Below are 24,374 nucleotides of genomic sequence, written 5' to 3' on the forward strand. Positions count from 1 at the left end.
TTTCTCCTGGTAAAATCAGGAGCTTCATGAGAAAGGAAAGCCTTGCATGAAGTGATTTGCTACTTTCTGCCAGTAGCTGTGCTTCAACACATTTAGAAAAGGAAAATATATTTAAAGCTCCCAAGCCTCAGTGATGGATGGAAGTTTTACATTCTGCTACTGCTATCTCTTCATTGCTAAAAGTAGGGTGAGAGACTGCTTGTTGACTCTTAGAAATGGAAGAAAGAACAAATGAATTCTTTTTGTTAACTGCTCAAATGTCAAGGAATCTTGCCCTGCTCATCTCATATGGTTTTAATACTTAAACTATTTAGAGATTAAATTTAGATGCTGTACTTTTTCAAATTTAACAGGATTAATAAGAATTTACTGTTAGTAACTAAGTGAAGGGTTTTATATCTAACATCTTTCGTGCCTGGTGAAAGAAAAGGGCAGCAGCAGAAGAATGTGTCTGGTTGCAGGTAGGTTAACAAAGTTTTATTGATGAATGAAGCAGGTACTATTTAATCACAAGGAACACAAAAGCAAACAGACTTCAGGACTACCGTACACACTGTCGTAAATCACAGCAATATATTTCAGAATGTGCGAACCATAAGAAAATAGTACTTTGGTTGCCAAAAAAAGAGTCTCTCAGACATTTCTTATGCTGAACAGAATAGGCCAGATGTGCAGTGACGTTATGCATCCGTATGTGGCACTGAAAGATGCTGAAGATGGTCCAGGGTTGCTTCAGGGTCAGAGCCTCCTCACAGCTATGTGTTTCCTGGACTCTCAATGACCAATTTCTGTGTGGCATACATCTGGCCGATAGTAACCTGAAATCAAACCAAAATATTAGCAAGCCAAATCCAGAAAGTAATCAGGTTATAATTTCAGCTTCACAAAGGAGATTAAAAACAAACCAAGAAATGTGTAGCCCTTGTATTAACCTTTTTCATAATGACATTTTTCTTTCTATAAGCATCTTTTCTAAATAAGAACCTCACCTAAGCCCATAGCCAATAGCTGTGTACCTAAAATCTTGAAATAATGGCAGAAGGATACTGTTCAAAGGCACTTGTTAACAGTTAACGACAGAGCAAAAGCAAACAGCCTCCATATTTAGAACAAGGGAAAGATGAATATTATCAGCCTGTATTTCCGATTACGCTTTTGGGTGGACAGCCAAGTTATAAACTGCATGCTAGGGTGTTACTTTCTAGTATGTGTGGAACTCCAGTTTTCCTCACAAAGGGTCAAACCAGTGCCTGTACTGTTAGTTCAGCAGTAAGATTTTACACATGCTGGAGCTGACCATGAGACAGTATTCACACCTCATGCATTTGTGCATTCTAGTGAGATGAGGAGATGAAAAATTGACTTCTCTTGTCCTTTTCTAGTCTGCATTGTAGCACTGCTAAATTGTGGCTGGTGACAGCAGCCACATAGATCTTCACTTAATAGCTGAGATGTGGATGGAAGTTTTGTGCAAGTAGGCTTGTGTCAGCAGGAGAAGCCAACATTTATTTTAAAAGTATGAATTTTGGAGTCAAAGTTTTGATATCTATTATGCCTTTTCTCACCCTTCACTCTCTTCCCAGGGTGCTGGTACACAGCTTTGTGTCCTTTTCACTGGAAAAAAGATGGTATGATTAATTATGGAAGTAGGACAAAAAAGGCGGTGCTTAATTACATGAAACAGAATAGGTGTAGCAGAATTTAATACTGCTCAAACTAAGGCTGACAGCAAGTCAAGCTCTCAAAGCAGTGAAAAAAGCGAGGGAAATACATTTTTCAGCATTCTTCAAATACTATTTTTGATGGGAAAAATCTTGGTAGCGGTTAAATTTTTTCTTGTGTGCCCACATAAATGTAAATAACATTGCCTTTTAGGAAGTGAACTATTTAATCTTGATAAGCGGTGTGGTCTGAAACACGTAACACATTGATCTGAATCCTGAAGCGTTCATTACGAGGGAGGATTGATGAGCCCTTAAAGGGAACAGCAGTTCTTCTTGCCAGCAAACACTCCACTCTTGGCACTTAGAACTAAGTCAGTAACAGCATATGAGCAACTCCGATTATTTTTGAAATTACTTATGAAGTGTGTTGCACATAGAATATTTAAAACAAAGGCCATACACAACTGAGGCATGTGTTACCAACAGAAACTTCAAGCTGTCAGCAAGTGTTACTTATCAAACAGAACTCGCTGCTCCTGAGTTATGTGGCAGACTCCATCCCTTAGTGACTGCCTTACCACCAACCATGCTGTAGTGTTTGATTTTTGTATCCTGTGTTCCAGACTCTAAATAATCATAGAATCACAGAATGATAGAATTGCTCAGTTTGGAAAAGACCTTTAAGATCCTCAAGTCCAACCACAGCCTAACCATACCACCCTATCTCTAACAACCTTCTGCTAAATCATGTCTCTGAGCACCACATCCAAAGGGTTTTTAAACACATCCAGGGATGGTGACTCAACCACTTCCCTGGAGAGCCTGTTCCAGTGCTTAACAACCCTTTCTGTAAAGAAGTGTTTCATGATATCCAACCTAAACCTCTCCTTGTGCAAGTTGGAGCCATTTCCCCTCATCCTGTCACCAGTGAGAAGAGACCAGCCCTGCTCTCGTTGCAATCACCTTTCAGGTATTCTTTAGTCCTTTTTCATACAATGCAGCAAATTTAATGGAGGCTGGGAGAGATTACAGAAAACCCTGGAACCTAAACTGTGATTTTTTTTTTTCTCCATCCACTGAGAGACAGATGAGGCTGAGTACATAACTTCTCAGTCAGTCTTGGTAGGAGAGATACAAACTGCTGTTTTCTGTCCCCGTGCCAAGAGATGATATTACCTACTGCTGTACCTCTTGACTTGAACACAGTGAAGTCACAGGTGTGTGTATTAAGCTGATTCTTTACTAAAGTGCACATCTCAAGAAGTGCACAGCCAATGGCACTGTGCCATTCTGTAAATGGCAGCCTGTTGCAGCTGGCATGCTCTGCTGCCTCTCTTTCAGAATCTATTCTGTGGTGTTTCAAGCTGAATTTTGAAACATAAGTATTTTTTTTCTTAACTGCTAGCCTTGAGTTTCCATCGTTATAATCAAGCTTTTCCATGTTTCCCATGCACTTCAGACAAAACAAATATATGTTCCATTTATAGCTGTTGAAAAATTCACATCTATAAACATAGACTGCATCAGCAGAAAGACTGCCACAGTACTGACACACAGACATTCGTTAACCCTCTGAACTGAAACAGCATTCCTAGTGTGCCTTTGTGGGAAATTAAGTCTAGAGGAAGCACTTGAAAAGGCAAGTGTCACTGAGGACTCTTCTCCCAAAGAGTTAAGTAGCTATCTCTTGTGTTTCCACTTTGCCATGTATGTGCATTTAGTTCATACACAGCATGCCATTTACTCTTCTGACAGATGGCTGGGAGCCAGTGTAGAGGTCAGCGTCAGCATTTTCATTAGAAACAGGAAGCTGTTGTGGAGAAAGGCTCTGCCATTTGCTCAGCAACCTCGTTAGCCATAGGGTTATTTACCTCTATGGTAATGGTGCCATTTAATTCTGCAGTAATGAGTGCACAATGAAAAAGCACTTCATCATCAGGAGAAGACTATCAATAGAAATATAGTGCTGCTTCTCAGATCTTACCGAAGTTTCAATTCTGCCTGCAAAATTCTGTACATCAAAACTAAGTATGACAAGTTCAGCCTTCAGACCTTGACAATTTATTCTTGCTCAAAGATTTAGTACCATTCTATATGGTCATTTTTTTCTTGTGATCTTGAAAAAGTCAATCTTGCCTTCCATCTGAATTCTGGACAAATCGGGGTTTCAGAATGAGATTTATCAGTGGATGTAAGTGAGGTAACAAATGGGAAAAAGAAATTACTGAACAGTAAGCATTGATGCATCCTATAGCACAGCTCTCGCTACGCAGCTGAGGGTGTAGTAAGAAATGTATAGTAAATGAGAAGAATAAAGTAGAATTAAACACAGAAAAAGTCAGTATCCCACAGACATCAGAAGAATGTGCTACCATCCTAAAAACTCAGCCCATCCAGTTACATTGCCAGCTCTGAACTCTGTCCTCTCAAACAGCCCACAGCTGCCACTGCTGGACCCGCAGGGACACCCATGGTGATGGGCAGCTGCCACTGCACACAAGTGTGGTGGGACAGCCGTGGGCAGGGAGCTGGAAGCAGGGGCTTTTTTCCTGTCTGACAAAGCCAGCAGATGAGGTACTGCAGCCTCATTGTCACTGCTTGTCGAACAGCGCCAGATCTTCAGCTTCTGAAGGGATGTGGCACATATTGTGGCTCTTGGCTGTGTGAAGGTTTTAGTTTGCAGCTCAGATTTGAGGGAGAAGCAACTGCTCCTCTTTCTGCAGGTCTGAAAACAAGGTGACCACGTTTCAAGAAGTTTTCTGATTTGCTTCAGTTCTTTTAGAGCGTGTGGTTCTGCTCTGAAAAGCATGAGGGCATCTTTCCCTGGCAGCTCTGTATGTATTCAAAAAGTCTGTCCATTTTATTAGCCTCTGTGTTTTTTCCTCCTTAGGACAAAGGTGGGCAGGCACCTGCTTTTCCCATGCACTGGACAGAATTGTAATTGGCAGATAAGCTGTGTGCACTAACAAACACTTTGGGGCCAGTGGAACAAGATACTTCTCACTGCCCCCAACTTCTCATCATTATCCTTCTGCCAAACCCAACAGTCTTCAAGCCCCATATCACCTGGTAGTATCAGGCCTCACTGACAAATCCCAGCCAGAATTCCCTGAAGTTACTCAGGGAAATGGCTGGGGAGCAGATCTGAGTGAGAGTGACATCCAACAAGAGTGGCAGTGTATGACCAAGGAGGGCACCCACACATATGGATCTAATGAAGGGTGTCCACAACTTCTGGAAACAAGTGCAAAGTGAAAATGACAAGAAATCTGGCTTGTGATCTCCAAGCAGAACTGACACATAAGGATGATAAATGCCAATTGGTGTTGGACTGACTGGGCTTCCCAGTGCACTGAAAATATCATCTTCCTGACTGCAATCATGGATGGTTTTATGTAAGTCAATGCAGTATGACTACAAACACTCCTGGTGTCTTTATGGTATTTTTTACCATCACTTCCTAAGCAAAATCAATGCAAAATTTGTATGGGGAGCAAATGGATTGCTGAATGGAGCAAAAGATAGAAGTGCTTTCTTCTAATGATATTTTGGGCTTTAATTAATCTCTCTGCTTGCAGCATAACTAAGTCCAAACCTCTCCATGGAAACTACTAAGTCAGCTGTTGACGAGCTGATGAGATGGTGTCCACAGAAAACCCCCTGCATGCTTCCAGAGTGGCTTCCTCTCTTTGTCACTTTTACAGATCATCCATTTGTAAAAACAACCACAAAAACAAACAAACAAACAAACAAAAACAACCCAAAAATCTGTGCTTATTTAATAATTAAAATTTGTTTTAAAACAGTTTCTGAAATAATCACTTGGGCACAACTTCCCACCCACAAAAGCAAACCAACCCCAGGACTTTTACTGCCATTTGTTTTTCTGTAATAGACAAAAGCAGGAACAGCCCAACAGGAGATGGCAGTAACACTCTTACCTTACGCAAAGCCATCTCATGGGTGAAGAAAGGGACTAAACAAGTGTAAGTGCCACCAAAGAACAGGAAAATATCCTAAGAAAGCAGTTTCTTTAGCTCTCAATTATTTAAAAATTGATTTCCTGGGAGGGTCATCATGGGAACAGTAAAAAATATTTCTTGTTTCCCTTAAACAAGTGCAGATGATAACTGAGGTTGATATGGTTTCACACAGAAAACACATTTACATATATATATACATACTTTTTTTTATATACACATGCACAAACATACACATGAGCAACAACCTCTATGTAAACACAGCAATCTTCTCTTTGGCTGCAGATTTGTTTGCAGGGAAGCAATGGTTCCTTCCTATAGCCTGGAGTCACACATGCATTTTCACAGTTTTCTTACAGAGAGAAAGAAAATGCCCTATTTATATTTATATACCTATATATACTCCTATATATATATATGCTCACATATATAGGTCTATATATTCCAAATGTAAGAAGTGGATACTACAGCTATTAACAAGCATTTTTTTCCCTCATTCCTCAACTCAGATATGCTATACACAGCACAGTTAAGTCTGTTTTCTGTGTTAACTAAAGCCATTTTAATGTTTGTTTTATATAAATACAGTCATTTTTGAAACAACTCTGTAATGCAATAATAAATACACCAATGTGGTGCAGAGTAATTAAACCCAAACAGCAAACCCAGAACTCATCAGTAACTGTTCAGTGCTCTGCCAAATCTTTGTGTTGGCATTAAATGCTGCGGCAGTGGCCTTATTTATTTTTGCTTAGGAAAGAGTGTTGAAAAACTGCATTTGGCTCCTTAGCTATAGAAGTTATTTCTGTTCTTGAGCTGGAAACGGTATACAGCAACGTAACATTTTGGAGACACTGCTCTTCGTTTTCAGTGCTTCCATCTGTTACGCAGGAATGGGAAAGGAAGTGAATGGAAGCACAGCAAAGAAGCTGTAGCTACTGCATACTCTGCCTTCACCCATGTTTTGCAAATGCTGTTTTCTTTGTTCCTTCGTGTCAAAGCAATTTTCTACTGCCAGTGCTACACTGAGCTTCTGAAAAGCCAGGAACAAGTAACTCACAGCTGCTGTTTTTCTGACTTCCAGTAAAGAAGAGGGCGTGAAGTAAAACAGCTAACAGTCAAGAATTCCTCTGAAAGTTATTTCCCTTCATAATGATAAAATGCAGTTTTGTTAGAAATGTATGCAGTGTATCTTGGTATAATTTTATTCAGCCGATGAGAAGTAGGATCACATAATATTTATTTAGTGCTCTTATTAATCTGTTCTGGGGGTTCCCCTGAAGAGATACTCCTCAGCAGAGAATCACATCTAATCCAACAGTGATTAACACAAAAAATACTGCAGGCATATATGCTTCTGTGTATTTGTTTATGATGAAGTACAACAGCAAAGGATTCTTCTTTTTTAAACGCTGATTATGTCTTAATAAAGAGAATATTTATTTTTTTTTTTTTAATTACACAACCATGCTGCTATCTTTATGGACAATGTGGACAAGACAGACAGCCTCTGCTCTAATGCAATGCACGTAATATAGTGTGAGATAACAAGAGAAGGTCCTAAGTAGAAGAATTGGACAGCCAAGTGGGCAGGATCATGTGCTCCTTCAGTCAAAGAGGGCACACTGATTTCACTTCTCTGATTTCCTGCAAGTCTTCTGTACTGCAGAAAATGGGAACGTGACAAAGTCATCTTGAAAGCGTGCAGGACAGGGTAGCCAATGGCATGGGCAGCAGCCTGCTTCTAAGGGGGAAGGGAGAGGAGAAACTTGATGTAATCTGGATGTAGCATGCAGAGCAGGAAAATCACTTGGCTAGGATGCTGAGCATGGCAAGAAAAGCAATACAATGCATTGGTGCTTGAAAACACAGAGAGCTGGACACAGCTGGCTCATACTGTCCTGAGTGCTGTCACGTACCAGGTACTCTAGTAATGCTGACACACTTGGTAAGAAATGTCCAAACCATGCAAGGAGGATCTTGTGATTTGTAGCAACTGCATTAGCAGAATTATCCAAAGGGAGTGGGAGAGCCTGCCTTGCTCTTGTGCAGAATAATGCAGCAGCCACCTCCTCAAAATACACATTTTGCACAACATCCAAAAAAATACTGTATTTTGTTAATGGCATCCCTGCCACCAGAATTTTTTAAAACATTTTTTAATTTTTTAATTTGCTACTGGTGCTGTATTTTGGGAGGTGAAAGACTGTGAGCTACGAAATTTTTATTGATGGTATAATAGCCAGAGTTTAGTTGTTTGCTGCTTCTTATTATTTACTCTTTGTCTGCCCCAAGACTCCAGATTGTCCTCACTGAGGCTGCTAGTGCTGCTTACAGGATGGCAGCAGATACACTGCATTCTGTAGAGCTGCCAGATGCCTCAGTATGCTCTCAAAGCAACAAGTCTGTCAGTACTAGACAACACTAAAATACTAGAATGCACTAGATACAGGATTTCAAGACATAAAGTACAGAGAAACATCTTTTCTGTCCTTCAACAAAACTAAAAGTTTCATAAAGTGAAGGGTTAAGCTCATATTTACAACTTTAAGGTTCCAGTATGCCTCCTTCTCACACACATCTCAAACATCATATGATTACAGGCTGAACCTTAGACACGCTTACAAGCTGAGCCTATCTGTGTGCACATTCGAATTATGGAAGAGCAGAAATAAGTGAATTTCTCTTTAGAAAATTCCTGTGTCCAAAATAAATTTTCTGTTGGAGAATTTTGATTCAATCTGTTTCCTCATCCAGAAAGAAGCACCTGATCTACTTAAACATTTGCACGTCGAGTCCCTTTCGCTGAAGCTAATCCAGCATTTAGGTGATCTGTAACGAATTAGGAAAGGAGTAAGAGCCTTTCTTGTTCTGCATTAACAAGACTCCCTTTTTTGGCAAAGTACTAATGTATTACTAAACTACAATCAACTGTTCCTGACAGAATCACAAAGATAATTTCCTTGTTTATCTGACTTTCTCTGATGGATGACATCCAAGATTTCTTTTTTCCTCACTTGGCTGTCATTTGTGTTTCACTGTCTCCAAGTCCCACACCTGAATGTGCCCTGCACTTCAAAGAGCTTTGTTCTGGGGGTGGAGAATTACAATGGGAGCTGTATAAAGCACAGAGCATCCTTGTTCTCATACTCCCAGGGGGCAGGAGGTAGCCTCTCTAGCTCTTGGGAATCAAAGACTTCAGCTTTTGGAAATTCAGCTGGAAAAAACATCGCCTGCACTGTTTACACTCTTCAGAACCTTGCATAGGGAGCAGATGGAGTATATCAACGTTTTAGAACTGAGGATGAATTAGCTGAATTTCAGCCAAGGTTTGTGACTATGTTGTCACTATGTAAGGATTGTAGTACAAACAACCTGAGATGAATTCTGTGGTTCAGCTGTGTCCAAATGACACTCAAGTAAAAAGATGCCATAAGGCAGTCTGAACCGAGGCAAGCTCACATGAGATGTGCTTGTTTAACATGCCCTGTGCACAAATGAGTTAATTTCCCAGTGCTCCTCAGCCCAGCCCTTTGCACAAACATTAAGAAGAATTAATGAGGGAGAAAATAATTATTTGCAAACCTCTCAGCTCTTGAGCAAGAGATATCTCTGTTTGTGTGGATAAAGGGTATCGCTTACATTTTACTAGTTTAATTGGTATAAACTATAGCAGCACTTTTTTCTTTCTTTTGGCACAGATAAATTACTGGGTTTAGCACAGCTGGTAAAAGCTAATTCTGCACAAAGAGTTCTTTTCAGTAGTGTGGGTGGCAAAACACTTTCAGCAACTGGCTTAATTAGTCCTTCCTTCTTTGCAATAGCACAGGACAGTTAATCGGAGAGAAAAAAAAAAAAAGATTTAGTGGAAGATGCAGCACAGAGTAATCCTCTTTGCTCTTCTGCTTTTGCCAGCTCTCCCTCACTTAATGCTGTGCTAAGCAGAGGCTTGCCCTGGCATTTCTCAGCAGCGCTAAGCATCAGGAGTGAGAGGCCAGCAACTATTCCAAATATAGCCAAAAAGCAATGCGAGTGCCAAGCCCAATGGTTTTCAGCCTCGCTGCTCCCATCCCCCAGCTGCTGATAGAGCTCTGGAGATCCTCCAGCAGCACAAACATTGAGCACCCGTGGGATGCAGCTCCTCCCTGATAAGAGCTGAGACTGGTCAGAGACACGCGGCCTCCCAAATGCCAGACAGAGGGGGTAAAGGCCAGGAAGGACAGATGCGCCTGTATTTACCTTCACTGTAGGTCAAGTGGGAAATAGCCAGGAATTTTTGTCTAATTGTATCGTGTTGAGTAATGACTCTGAAGATACATAGTGCAATCGCTGACAAACACATTTAAAAGCCAATCCAATATGCTAGGAATGCATTACGCATTTCTCCTCATCCCAACTACTCTGGGAGTATGAAGCATTTCTGCTGAGGAAACCTGAGTATGGAGGGGAAAAAACAAAACGGGAAGGTCTGTTGCATGAGAGCAAACAAAATAATCAGTTTGTGAGGAAAACTTCCAAGATATCTTCAGGAAAAAAGCAAGCAGTAAAACTGCAAGTGTTTACCCACATTTGCAGTTCCTGTTTTTTTTCAGGAGATTATTTTTATACTTGCCCATTCATTTCTTTTTGGCAGCCAGTGGAAGACAGGGCTATTCGCACAGATAGCATCGGGCAGGCTGCTTAGGAACAAGAGCCCATGAAAATGCCTTGCAACTGCTCACTGCTCATTTAGGGGCAGCATGATACTGATAACTATATTTTGCTAACGCACACCTCTCTACAAAAGTTGTTTGGAAGTCTATGAAACCTTGGCCCGTGAAAGGCTGCTGTTAACCTCAAAATGATCATTTAAACACACTTCAGCAAAATAGTCTAGGATTTTGTCAGTGGAAATAATTTCTAATATGACACTGCCTATTTTTTTTTTTTTTTTTTTGCATACTGAGCGGTTATATATTTCTTAGTTTTCATTTATTTGTATGAAAACAATGAAACAAAAAAGGAAAGTGACTGACTACAGACAGAAAGCCATGAAGCTACTTGCACAAAAGCTACTATGAGATGTGGGAACTGTTAAATCATGGCCTGAACCTCTGATTGATCACCTGAGGCGAGCACTGAGTCAGCCAGAAGAGCACAGGTGAAGGCAATTCTGTGCTGCCAGAAAGAGTGGAGCCAGGCTTCAGCCCTCCTAGACCTATTTAAGAGCTGGCTACCAGAGGGGAAGGATCTCTTCTGAAGTTTTGTAAGTGAGCTCAGGATAGGGGTTGCTTTCTATCTATTCTCTTTTTGTTATCATGGTCTGCTTTGCCAAACTCTCTTGTCTATTTTGTAATTATAACATCTTAATATTCATTGATTATACAGAGGGATCTGGACAGCAAGGTGCTATCTTTTCAGTACTTTTAAGTATTCACCATCTCAGTTCATTCTAAGAAAAGAGGAACAAGATCAACTGGATGAAAGCAGAAGTGATTATTTAACATATGTGATATGTTTTTTTCTTTAATATATATATGCCACCAAAAAGTATCTTGCCCATTCTGTGCCAGCCTATTTTAGTGTTTAAAAATGTGGTGTAAGCCTCATATATAAGCCTGACTGTATGAAAGAAACTCCCCTTTAGGAAAAAAGCATAGGAAAGCAAGCCAGTAGATGGCATTGTGGCACTTCATAAGACATTTAAAAAAAAATCCCAGTTAAAAAGAATGCAAGCCTAAGGATTGTGTTTAACCACTTACTGCTTAACCAACATAGTGTCTTGTTCCTGCTCAATGCTACCCATGCAAAGCCAACCACATAAAACCACACTACTGCACGATCATATTAGCCCTGAAAGAAATTTCCTCTGTGCTGCTTCCCAAATCCAATTAGCTCTGTATGCTAGTTACAATCCCAGATTTGAAAAGATGATATCTGATGGCTCGTGTCCCATGAGCCATAGCCATCAAGGGGAGACCAGAAAGGATGCGATTATTTGAAAAGAATTTTCTAAAAAGTAATCACATACAAGATCGTACACATCAGTGCAGATGATAACATACAAAAAACAAACAAAAAATGAAAATGCAAAAACAAAAAACAATGCAGAATAGATATTATCCAGTAAAAGTAAATTTTTGGAGTATTTTATGAATACTTCCATTTTCTCCCTCTGCAGGCCCCTTCCCATCTCAGGTATCCCATGAAGCTTCCATGATGGTCTTCATGGTATTCATGTTTAAGAAAATGTCTGGTTTTACTGCAGCATTTGTCTTGTATCCATATAACAAGGAAACATCAAGACAGTGTAACCAAATTTGTACTGCGTATGGCCTGTAAGTAAGTTTCAATAGCTCTCTATAAGTGACAAATTGCATACATTCAGGCTTCCTCTATGTCACTTACATAGAGCAAGTTAAAGCAGGCTAGTTTTCCTGACAGAGAATTTCAACTTCAGATCTGCATTTCCTGCTTGGCTATTCCATGCAATGGTAGGGTTCACATTCCTGAAGGATATGAGACAGGCAAAGAGTAAAAGAAGGAAGCTTAATTTTAGGAAAGCCAATTTCTAGCTGTTTAGGGAATTAGCTAACAAAACCCCCTGGGAATCTGTCCTCAAGGACAAGGGAGCAGAGCTGGCAGATCTTTAAGGAAGTTTTCCACATGAGCTCTCCATCCCCAGGTATATGAAGTCAAGAAAGGAAGGCAAGAAACCAGCATGGCTGAACCATGACCTGCTGATCAAACTGGAGAGCGAGAAGAAAATGCACAGGCATGGAAGCAGGGACACATAAGCTGAGAGAAGTACAGGGATGCTGCTCAGCTGTGCAGGGACAGGGTCAGGAAGGCCAAGGCCCAACTGGAACTGGACATGGCAAGAGGTGCAAAGAGGAACAAGAAAGGCTTCTACAAGTAAACCAGAAAAGGAGAGTCCAAGAGGGCATGTCCCCCAGTAAGCAATACAGGCAGGCTGGTAACAATGGACAAGGAAAAAATGGAGGTACTCAACAACTTTTTTGCCTCAGTCTTCACTGGCAACTGCTTTTCACACAGCCCTCAAACAGATGGTTCAGAAGGTGTAAGCAAAGATCAGGTATGCCACTGCCTGAGGAACTTGAACATCATAAGTCTATGGGTCCTGATGAGACGCATCCCAGAGACCTGAAGGAATTGGCTGACATAGTCACCAGGCCACTCTTGATGACATCTAGAAAGTCATGGCAGCCAGGTGAAGTCCCCAGAAACTGGAAAAAAGACAGCATCACACCTACTTTTAAGATGAGTAGACAGCATGACCCAGTGACCTGTCAGTCACATCTCTGTGCTGAGAAAGATCATGGAACAGATCCTTGTGGAAGGTATGCTAGGCACAAGGAAGAGAGGGAGGAGATATGGGAAACCAGCATGGCTTCACCAAGGGCAGGTTCCGCCTGACCAACCTTGTCACTTTTATTATGGTGTAACCAAGCCCATGGACAAGGGAAGAAACACTGATGTCATCTACCTGAACTTCAGTAAGACCTTTCACATGGTCCCCCATAACATCCTTCTCTCCAAATTAGAAATATATGAATTTGATGGGTGGACTGTTTGATGGACAAGGAACTGGTTGCAAGACTATACACAGAGTCATTGCAGTGGAGCTGGACTACGTGACCATTAAGGGTTCTTTCCAACTCAGATGGTCCTATGATTCTCATACATGAATTATAAAACAAACTAGTAATGGAAATGTTCCCAAATTAAAATAATAGCTCAAATATTGTTGAAAATTTATTATGTACAAACCCATCATGCTCATTTTATCAAAGCTATTTTTGTATGTGGAAATTTCCTTTTAAATTTAAGCGTCTTTTAAAGACACATAAGTATGAAAATATGTTTCTTCCACCCCTTTATGAAGCCTCATTACTATAAATGTTTACATATTAGAAATAAAACCTTCCTTCCTGGAACAGAGGTGGTCAGGTTAGACCGGAGCACCAGAGAGGACAGGATAATAGTTCTTTTCTCTTACCATCACAGAAAGAAAGGATCCCATCTGTTGAGGGAGATGACACATGTCATAACCTCCAAAGCATTTCAGAGAGGAAAAAATGCCAGAGGAGAGAAGGGAATACAAGCCAGTGCTTTACTGGGTCAGTTCCAAGTTTCTTCCAGTTGCTTGTCCCCACTACTGGTCATCAACAGATCCTCAAAGAAATGCATACCAGTAAACATCAATTCTTCTTATGTAGCCAATACCTCAATAGAATCAGAGTTGGAACATGTGCAAAAGCACTCATATTCTGGTTATGACATCAGCCCATTGTTTAACACTGCACCAGAGAGGTGCCACAGCTTTTCATTGCTCTTCTAGACCAAAATTAAGAGTCAGAAGAAAAATATCTGCCCTCACTGGCACAGATGTAGGAAAGATTTGTGGCAGAATTCATGCTAGCTAACATAATCTATGCAGTTTTCCCCTGCACCTTCACCATTTGCAGAACTAAAAACTATCTGAACTATAGCCACCTACAACCACACAACATCTGCACCAGGAGGGGGGTTCAGTCTTATAGTTCCCTAAGGCTAGAGGCTCCCTGCTGACAGCATCTGTCCAGAAGGAAAAGCAGATGGCCAACATCTACAGACCCCTCTGTCTACTCGACCTGATACTCTACACAAGTCACTGGGGCAGATTTAAAGTAGGCTTGGAATATCTGTTGGGTAAATTCAAGAGTTAATTGTGTGATGATACTTTTTGGTCCTAAATACTGGGGCTCTGTATAGAGTTTCATTAAAAGATCAGAGAACATATTACCTTCAAGATATTACATTGCTAATCTGCTGTATAATTCCAGAGTCAATTGTCAACTTCTTGCCACTTCTGAAAGCAGTCTGACAGACCTTCCAGGTGCTCCAACACTGCCTACTGCAAATCTATGCCAGGTATAATAAAGTCTACTGCCTACAAATAAAAAGCTTGATGGATATATATCTATATCTTACAAGCTGGTACACAGGATCTTCTCTATAAATCAGCATTTACAGACTAATATTTCTCACTTTGTTGCAAATCCAATCAATAGTTATATTAAAATAAATCAGTCAGAAAAAAATTATAAATAACAGTGAGGACAAGAGTTAGCTTAACCCTGAAGTGCCTTCTAACCATGAATTTCTTTTTAAACCACGAGAATCTGTTCTTAATTTTGGAGCATTTGTATTCTTCCCTCTATAAACTCATTCTTTAACTACATAGTCAATTACAGACAAATTCTTTCAAGTGATATTTAATCAATTTTCCCAAGTGTGAAAGCCTTTCTGGTTACAGTTTGCTTTTATTCTAGTAGTAACTTCTGTAGCTGCCAATTCACTTGTACAGCAAAGCGAAGATCCAGAGTTCTCACAAGTTCCTATGGACATTAGCAATCACCTACAGGACAGTCCCAACATAATAGCCTCTCCAGAGGAAAGGCTGCAGCACAAGTACAGCTCTCCTTGGTAAGCTGCCAGAGAATTAGTTTGTGAGAGCCATTATAAATGTTTCACCTACAGGGTAGTTTCAGAGAGTAACTATGTGGAGTAATAAGCTAAGTGGAGCTAAACCGGGTGTGCTAGAACTCCAATATGAACAGGAGTCAATGGTAGCTAAGTGCCACAGCTGACAACAGCCAGGTGTTTTTCTTTATACCTCTGGCAGCAGAATGCAGATCATGGTTTTATGTGGAGGGATGTCCAATACACCTGGAACCAACTGCCCAGAGGTGATAACACAGCCCTACCATTTGTCATGGACTTATTCAGACTGCACTGGCATGGGGGGAAGCTCCTGAATGCCTGCAATAATCATGTTGGGCAACACAGCAGAGGAAGCTTTTGTTAAAGGGAAGAAAATAATTTGAAGCCTTCTGAAAGTCAATTTTGCTATGAAGCAAGGTAAGTTCAAGAGATCAGCACAGGAGAATAGGCTCTTATGAATGAAATGGCAAGATGGATGTGATCAGTAAAATAACTGCAATATCTCCACCAGCTAGCAAAAAGGAATCACAAGCTTTCTTTGGAGTTGTGGATTTCAGGAGAATGCATATTCCAGATTACAGACTGATTGTAAACTAGTCTATCCAGTGACCCAGAAGAACCATTTCATATGGGGCCCTGTGCAACAAAGAGCCTTTAAACAAATAAAGAGGCCTGTGGACCAGTCTGGACAGGGCAAGATGCAAAAAAACGTGCTCTACACTGTAGCTGGGGAGAACTGTCCTACCTGGAGTCTCTGGCAGAAAGCCCCAGGGAATACGAGGTTGACCCCTAGAGTTTTGGAGATGAAGATACAGAGGATCTGGGGTCTGCTATTCTCCAACTGAGAAAGAGACAGGGTACTTAAAACTACCTTCACGAGTCTCTTCATGAGATAATCATGATAATTGTGTCATGAGACACAGCAATATGGAAGAGCAGATTTCCTAAATTCATACTTTCACACGCTGGCATGGTGACTGGGTAGCTCACCCCTCCATTACTGGCCCCTGCTTTCATTACCAGCTAGGACTAACTTCTGCTTGATGCACGTAAAGAGCCACAAACAATGTCCTTTAAATGAAGTCACTCATCTCCTTCAGAGTCCCTCTGTAGCTTCTCTGACAGCACAGTAAACACCCAGCTATCTCCCTAAGTTTAGATACAAACTCTTCAGCTTGTGGAAGAATTGCTGAACTTGCTATGTTTGTCTCAGTTGATGTTAAGGGACATAAGTTCAATTTCTATGAGTAACAGAGGAAAACTTTAAATAGTTATTTAACTATCCTAAAAGATGGACTAGAACTCACCCTAATTACTACAGTCTGCCTAAGTCAATATGGAAGTGTTAGAAAACACATGCAAAATGAGGTAGTTACTCTTACCAACAAGAATGATAAATGCTACACTTGCATCAAAAAATGCTTTTCCTTTGGACTTCCGACTAGACAATAACAATATCCATACCATTTTAGGGAGAAGCTTTCTCAAGAAATATGGTGGTAACACATTTGTTGTTTCCTCTCGCTCAAATGATACCTGCCATACTTCCTTCTGTCCCTCTGCCTGCCTAAGCTCTGGTTCTACAATGATGCCCAGACTCCTGTCAGCACAAAGGACATGAGGAACTGCCCAGTACCCCTTAAACCAGTGGTCTCCTTAGAAATTAAGTCTAGAGAGTAAGAGTCTGGGCAGATGCAAGGTTTGCCTTGGCTCAATAAAGTTGGAAAGGACCTCTAAGATGATCTAGTCCAATTGCCAACCCATCCCTACTGTGCCCACTAACCACGTCCCTCAGTGCCACATCCACACGGTCCTTGAGCACCTCCAAGGACACTGACTCCATTACCTCCATGGGAAGCCTGTGCCACTGCCTCACTGCTCTTTCTGAGAAGAAACTTCTCCTGGTAAAAAGATACTGTTCCCTTTTTACACTTTGTGTAAAAATATATTGGCAAAAATTGAAAATAAAATAAGATGTATTTTTATAAGTGGTAGGAATGTTCCATCTATTTCGAAGCAAAGTAAGACCCCACCACTTATTGTTATGTTAAATGCTAGAAAAGAAACCACTACAGATATTAAAACTCTGCATTTCCTTTTATACTTATAAAGGACCACCTCTCTACTATTTGAGAACTTCAATTTTTAGATAATCTGTTTTTCTTCTGATGAAAAAAAAAAATATATATATATACATATATCTATATAAGAAGGAAACTCCCTGGCATAGAGATTTGGACTCTTTGTGCCTATAATGCCCGTCAATATTAGCACACAGGTTTTTAATGATTCACTCTACTGTTTGATTATCTGTTCCCCCAAAACACCTTAATTAGCAGAAATATTGATTTTACACTGTTCAAGCCTAACAAGCTTAAGAAATATGAGCCAAAAAACCTATTACGGAATAACAAAAAATTGAACTGATATAGTAATAAAACTGTATCAAGAAGAAAACGCCCTCCTGGATCTAAACTAAGTTGCAGTAGATAGCATTTAAAATAATTCTAGTTGAATCCTGCCAAGGCAATCATTTACAGAGCACTGCCATGCCAAGCAAGTCTCTGAGTGTTCCTTGAGGCGCTGCAGTTGTTGGCTGTCCCCATGGACTGCCTGGTTCAAAGTACTCACCCTCAAGTATAATGCAGTCATGGCTCAAAGCAAAGGGTGCAAAAGGCTAGCGACCAAACTTTTTGTATCAAGGAGAAAAGTCACCAGCTCCAAATCCAGATTTTAAAAAGAGTGACAGAAAGTTGGCGTCCATCAGTACAGGATGCAGTTTTTTCCCCATGCATTTTTATCTAATAAAATTTCTCCTTCTCTTTAAATTTGTGAAAAATTCTGAGCGCCTTTTCAATCTTAGAAATCATAACATATTTTAAGTAAATGGACACATATTAAAATGGAAAAAATAAATCTAGTCTTCGTAATTATCTCAAATACTTCGATGTCTGAAGGGATAAGTAAGTCAGTCTCACTTTCTGTTCTAGGTATTGCCAGTGATTCCCCAGATAAGCCTGTAACTACTGAAGCTGCAAAACTCTAAAGTTCTACATTTGCACAAGTGTATCTGAAAGAAAACAGTGTCCTTCTATAATAAAAGATTAAATGCTCTCATTAAAGTGCTCAGAGAGATCATCTAGTTGAGGAATCTGGTCACTTCCTCTGCTTTAGGAAAAAAATATCAACGAAAAATCCCCAACTCACCCTTTCCAACTCTATTTCTTTCAAGAGCCAACCTACATCACGGGGGCAGTACCCACAAAGGAGGGAGCAAATAGTTTTTGGTAAAAAGAACACATTTTAATTTATTCTTTCCTGACAATAAATGTATCTTTCAGAAAAGATAAAAAGCATGTCTTAGCTTTAAGTAAGTCCTTATGCAAAGAGCCAAAGTAAATAACTGAATCCTGGCTAATATTTGACAGTTGCTGCCTTATGGAAACAGAAAGGTCTGCAAGGATAACAGCAAAACGATTAAACCGTAAAGCAGTATGTCAGCTGCTGAAGAGATTTAAAAACATGCATGCACATTGTGCCTTCAAAGTTCATCTCTACGCAGTGGAGTCCTTAAAGCTGCTTAAAACTCTTAAATGCACTGTTTCAAAGGATGCAATACGTTGCTTGCACTGACCTTAAGCCTTGACTTACGTACTTTAATTAGTAAAATTTATCAGTTCATTCATATGTGGGACATGTAGGTGAGAACTTAATTAATGAAGTGGCAAATGATGCAAACAGAAATGAAATATTACCTACTCAAAAATAATTAGGTAAGTAGATTCCTATGGAGAAAGCTGTTTTTAGATCATGATCAGTATAATCAATAACAACTGAAATGGAGTCGGTGCTTATTTCTACCTGTTACTACAGCTTCCAACTCTCACTCATTAGTGTTCAGTACCAGCTCCAGCCCTGCAAACTAGTTGAAAAAATATATTCATTTCTGTGAAAGCACATTTCATTGCAGGTATTCAAAACGTTTTGCCAAATGGACCAGTTAAATTTCACAACTTTCCTGTGATGTAATGCAATACATCAACTTTCTGGTAGGAAACATGAATATTTGCACGTAAATAAACAAATGACCTTTCATCAGCCAAGTCCATTCAACATTGAGAAGAATGCTGTAAGTTGTTAAGCAGCTTTTAATTTCTGCTGATTGAATCCTCATTGCTCTCTGAGTCAAGATTCACAAGACAAACTGATACAATTATGAGAAATGGAAACCAGAGGACGCAAGCAGCACATGAACAAAGGTGAAACAGTAGTAGTTTGTCTAAAATATTGACCATCAGTTCTAACTTTTGTCCTTATACATTTTTTTTCTGATGAATTAAGTTCCTGGTCAAAAAGGAGCAAGAGGACAAGGCAGAGGTTGATAATTTCTAATCAAGGACAGCAACCTGGTCAGCTCACTATTCTACTGTCATTGTCCTGTTATTGAGAGTTGTAAGGTAGGTATATTTAAGGAACACATTAAAAATGTCAACAAGGAGCTTCCTAGACAGTATTTTCTTGCAACCACAGAGCAACTTAGAAGTGTTCTCTTGTAGTTCAACCACGACTATAACAACAAATACAACAAATGTAAAGGTCTTGCAAAAAACAAACACCGAGTGAAAATGACTGGTGGAGTACGCAGGAAGGAAGCAGCTTAGACATGGACCTTCCAGGCATGCTGTTCTGTCAGATCACCTTATCTGACCACATAAAAAGTTAAAACATGCAAAACAAAACCAGCATCTTCAGACATCTCCATACTTGGAGCAGAACCTCTGAGTCATGCACCTACAGGAGGAGCTAAGACTTGCCAAATTCTGAAAGCTTCCAGTTCCCTGAGAAGACCAGAGGCTGCAGCAACATACAAAGGTAACAAAGAGACAGGTGTGGAAATAAAAGGAAATCTACAATTTCTCTATCTACACTGCCTGTGAACACACCCCAGTCTGCTTGTCATGAACAGTATCCACTCTCTCTTTTCAGCAAATTATAGCTTAATACAATATTTTTAGCTGTTGTGTTCTGTATGTCAAATATATGACAAATATTAATGGGCTCAAGTCTAGCATCTAGCAGCACAAACAACAAACGATTTCACGATGAAGAACACAATGATCTTCTTAACTGTTATAAACAATATTTTTTTCACTATATGGTCTGTAAGTACCTATCATCCTTTATTTTGTTCATTGCTGAAAGGTAGGTATCCTTCTTGAACCCCACAGGGGAAAAACACACATGTTTTTTAGGCTACAGGGAAAAAAATGCAAGGGTTCTGACTCCATTGACCTTACTGGCCTTTCTCTATAGTACAAAACACTATGCATCTGAAAAAGGGGTTCTAATTCAGCCTGGAAGGAAAAGCAAGGAATAAGCAAATATACATATATATTTTTTGGATTTAAATAAATAAATTCACAAGCTAGAGCAGAACTTGGGCAGGTAAAATGACATTTTCTGCTGCAGAAATATTGCCTAAGCTCTTTCAGAACTTGCTTGTATGCCAGAGCAAATATTTTCATTTCATTGAACTTGCTAGGCAACTCACCAACATAAAGTATACGTAAAAACACTCCAGTAATATCAAGCCTGGAATATTTATTAAAAACATTTGCAATCCATGAAAACAAATGCTAATACTGCACATATTCAAACTATGAACTCCACTTTGTGTATAAAACAGCACAACAGAACTTAATCTAAAACAGATTTTCATATCAGAGGAGAGGTGGTGGTGAGTGGGTGCTCTTCTACATATTACTGCTTAGATTTGACCTTCTGAGCCACCTTTGCCTAAAATTAGCAGGCTTCTTTTTGAGCTCCTTTGGATGCACGCTGTGCTACATTTCAGTGCTCTACAGAAGAATTGGTAGCAGGATTATGAATCATTCTGAGGAATTTTCTTATGAGAACATAAGGAGACTTAAGCTAGGACAGAAGTTCCCACACCATCTATGCTTTTCTCTCTGATACACCTAACATCCTGTAGGGCTACATGATGCATTTCCATCTGCATCACCAAAAATTATGTTTATCTACTACTGTAGACTCTAAATAACAGAAATCTTAGTGTAGTTTAGGGTCTATTTTAATGATCATATATATATATATATACCTGCCTGGATGCCTACCTGTGCAACCTGATGTAGGGAACCTGCTTTGGCAGGGGGGTTGGACTCGATGATCTCTGGAGGTCCCTTCCAACCCCTACAATTCTGTGATTCTGTGATTCTTCCAACCCCAGCAATTCTGTGATTCTGTGATATATATAGGACAGCTTATATAATGATAAATGACATTCAAGGCCCTACTACTTTGGAATAAGAAGTCAATTTAGTAAAAAATCTTGTTCTCTTATGATATGATTATTTAAAATTCACCCAGATCACATCCTGTTCTTTGAATCTGTGGTTGCCTCTATTCTGTTCAGAAATGGAAGCAGCTAAATTTTATACAACTGAACAAAGATTATCATCCAGTTCCATATAATGATTGAATATAATGCTCAGAGGTATTTATTTAAGCAAGAAGTGCCTTTCTGAAATGAACAGAATTCATAATGACTGCTATTGCTTTAGTTTGTTGACAGGGAATTTCAACCATTCTTTAAAGAGACATACATTTAGTAAGAAGATTTCTACTACATACAAAACCAGAAGCAGAATTTATTAGTGTAACAATGGAAGACATCATTAAACATGCCTGCCCTTTAAGGCTGATTTCCAGCACCGAGTCTTTGTATTGTACACCAAGTTGATAGCAAAATGGGTGTTACTGCCTTCATGGGGAAAGCCTGGCTCTGAGGAAGACAGAAGGCTTCCTTACGTTGGCTGGGCTCTGATCCACGTTTCAGTGGAAATGCAACTCTGTGAAAGCACTGAGTTTCAGTCTTGTCCTTGAGCGTATTAGGCAGGAAATATACATAGACTGTTTTTTTTTTTTGTACACTTGACATTTCTGATCAAGTTTTAACGCAAACAGGAAAGAAAGGACAAGATCACAGTCAGTACCTTCTTAACACTGCCTGTGAACAAAGGTTAGACAGAAAGATCAAGCACCTTGCAGCTCTAAAAGTAGTCTGCTGGAGTTTGAGGTCATCCTGTACGCCTATTAGCTTTACCAAGAACAAACAAAAACAGCCATTCCTCCCACTCCCCCCAGAAAAAAAAAACAAAAAAAAAACCAAACCCACACTCAAAATAACCCAAAGTAAAAAAATCCTAGCCAATCCATTGCCACTAACTCCCATTCCTTGCTTCATTTTCTACCTTCTTTTGTAACAGCACCCCATCATCAGATTTGTAAACACTGTACAAATAGAAAAATACCAATGTGTTATTATTTTTTTTAACTATCTTTTGGCCTTAACTGTCCTGGGCCACTAACCTTAAAAAGAAAGCAACCCACTTAAGACAAACAAAAACGACAACAAGAAGAAATGGAATTCACTATTGCAATTCCTTACTGGCTGAATTCAGCCAACTTCTGTAAATAAGACACTAAAACAGTTTGCTCATTTTGGGGTAGCATAGAAAGCAGAAACTGAGTCACAGCTGTGAATTTAGCAGATGAGTATCAGAAAGTGAGGACTAGGTGATACAGGCTGGATTACAAATAGAGCAGGTGGGATAGACCTTCACAGAAGGCTGTTTTCACACCATAAATGAGCAGAAGATACTAAGACAGAAGTAGAACAACGGAAGTAGAAAAATACCTGGACATAATACCAGGTATTTTAAAAAGCTTCTGACAGAGATGCAGTAGTGACATAGAGAAAGTCACAAAAAGAAGGAAGAAGAAAAATACTGCAGGAACTGTAATTTTGTCTCCGAGAGACTGAATGTTATTCACTGCTTCATCATTAATCACTGGATCCCAGGATGGCTTGGGTCGGAAAGAAATCTTAAAGATGATCCAATTCCAACCCCTCCCAGGGACAGGGCTGCCACCCACCAGCTCAGGCTGCCTAGGGCCTCAGCCAACCTGGCCTTGAACATCTCCAGGGATAGGGCAACCACAGCTTCTCTGGGCAACAAGCTATTTATTTCCAGGTGGCCTGCTGCATAAAACTTCCACTTGGGAATCTGGAAAGCAGATGCTAAAGAGAGGGAGTTGAGATGAAGGTGCTTGGCAAATCCATGAGTGAATCAATATATAGACTAGAGGTACCATTTTAAGCTCTACGCTTACCATGTAAATCCCTTACCCAGAATGAAAAAAAAACAAAGTTGCTAGACAGGGGTGCATAGAATGTTAGAATTTGACACTCCTCAGGCAGCAGTGTTCCAGTCACTGATTGCCAGAGCAGACCAGTACAATCTGGTGATGATGCTTTCCAAAACCCTCAAAAACATTAGAAGTTTGTCACTTGCTGAAATAAATGACAATGACTGAAAGAGATGACTTCTCAGGCATCACCATTTTGAAATTCTAATGTTCCTCTCTCAATACACTGCTTATTTAAAATTTCTGAGAAAGCATCAATGGGCAAGGGGTCCGAAACACGCAATGCATTCATCCAAACTGAAGGAAACTACTGCTTTTCTCTCCTTGGAGGTGCACAGAGCAGTCTTGGCTTGGTTTATTTCTAGTTGCCAAGGTCTCATCACACAGCCTCTGGTTCTGAAAACTGCCAGATATTTTATATAAATGAAGCTGTGTGCTGCCAAGAATCCAAAGCACTGATCATGGACAAAAATAACAGCACTACAGTTTAGTAGGAAAGGCATGGGGGGAGACAACGTTTTATAGGACAAACAAAAACAGAGAACAGTGGTGTTTTAGTCCTGCTAAAGCCTTAATTTATGGCTCTGTATGTTTGTAATTACAAACAATGAACTTTCCAGGAACTACCTTACTCTATACACTTAATGGAGGAAAAGTTAGTTAATTCCTGTTCTCTCTGAATCCATTACCAAAATTCCCATTTGCTTTAAGTAGGATCAAATTTGTTTATGCATTAGTGTTTGTTACCCATTTACATGATTTTTGGATTAAATCTGAAATATAAAAGAATTTTAAAAAAACAATTCAAACTGTTTTGTCCATCTTACATTTTCTAGAAAAACAAAGGGCTGCTTCAGCTCATGACAAACTGCTCCAGCAAGCTCCAAAGTATCCACACAGCTAGAAAATACATTTAATTGGAGAGACTGAATTCATGTGGAAATTTTTGGATGTATAAACTTACCTATTTGCAGTTGTTTACCTCCCTGCCATTGAAAAATGAGGAAATGCAGCT

At 39.8% G+C, this 24,374-nt stretch overlaps 1 protein-coding gene across 1 annotated transcript in view; it reads right to left on the reverse strand.

Moving 5' to 3' along the window:
* Positions 1-446: 446 nt before the first annotated feature.
* LYRM4 (LYR motif containing 4) overlaps positions 447-24,374 on the reverse strand; it is an 81,298-nt gene continuing 57,370 nt past the window's right edge. The window contains exon 3 of the mRNA XM_048938496.1: positions 447-818. Within this exon, the coding sequence (XP_048794453.1) occupies positions 756-818 (63 nt within the window). The 3' untranslated portion in view covers positions 447-755. The remainder of the gene's footprint in view (positions 819-24,374) is intronic.

Source organism: Lagopus muta, chromosome 3, assembly GCF_023343835.1.
Source record: "Lagopus muta isolate bLagMut1 chromosome 3, bLagMut1 primary, whole genome shotgun sequence".
Lineage (NCBI taxonomy): Eukaryota > Metazoa > Chordata > Aves > Galliformes > Phasianidae > Lagopus > Lagopus muta.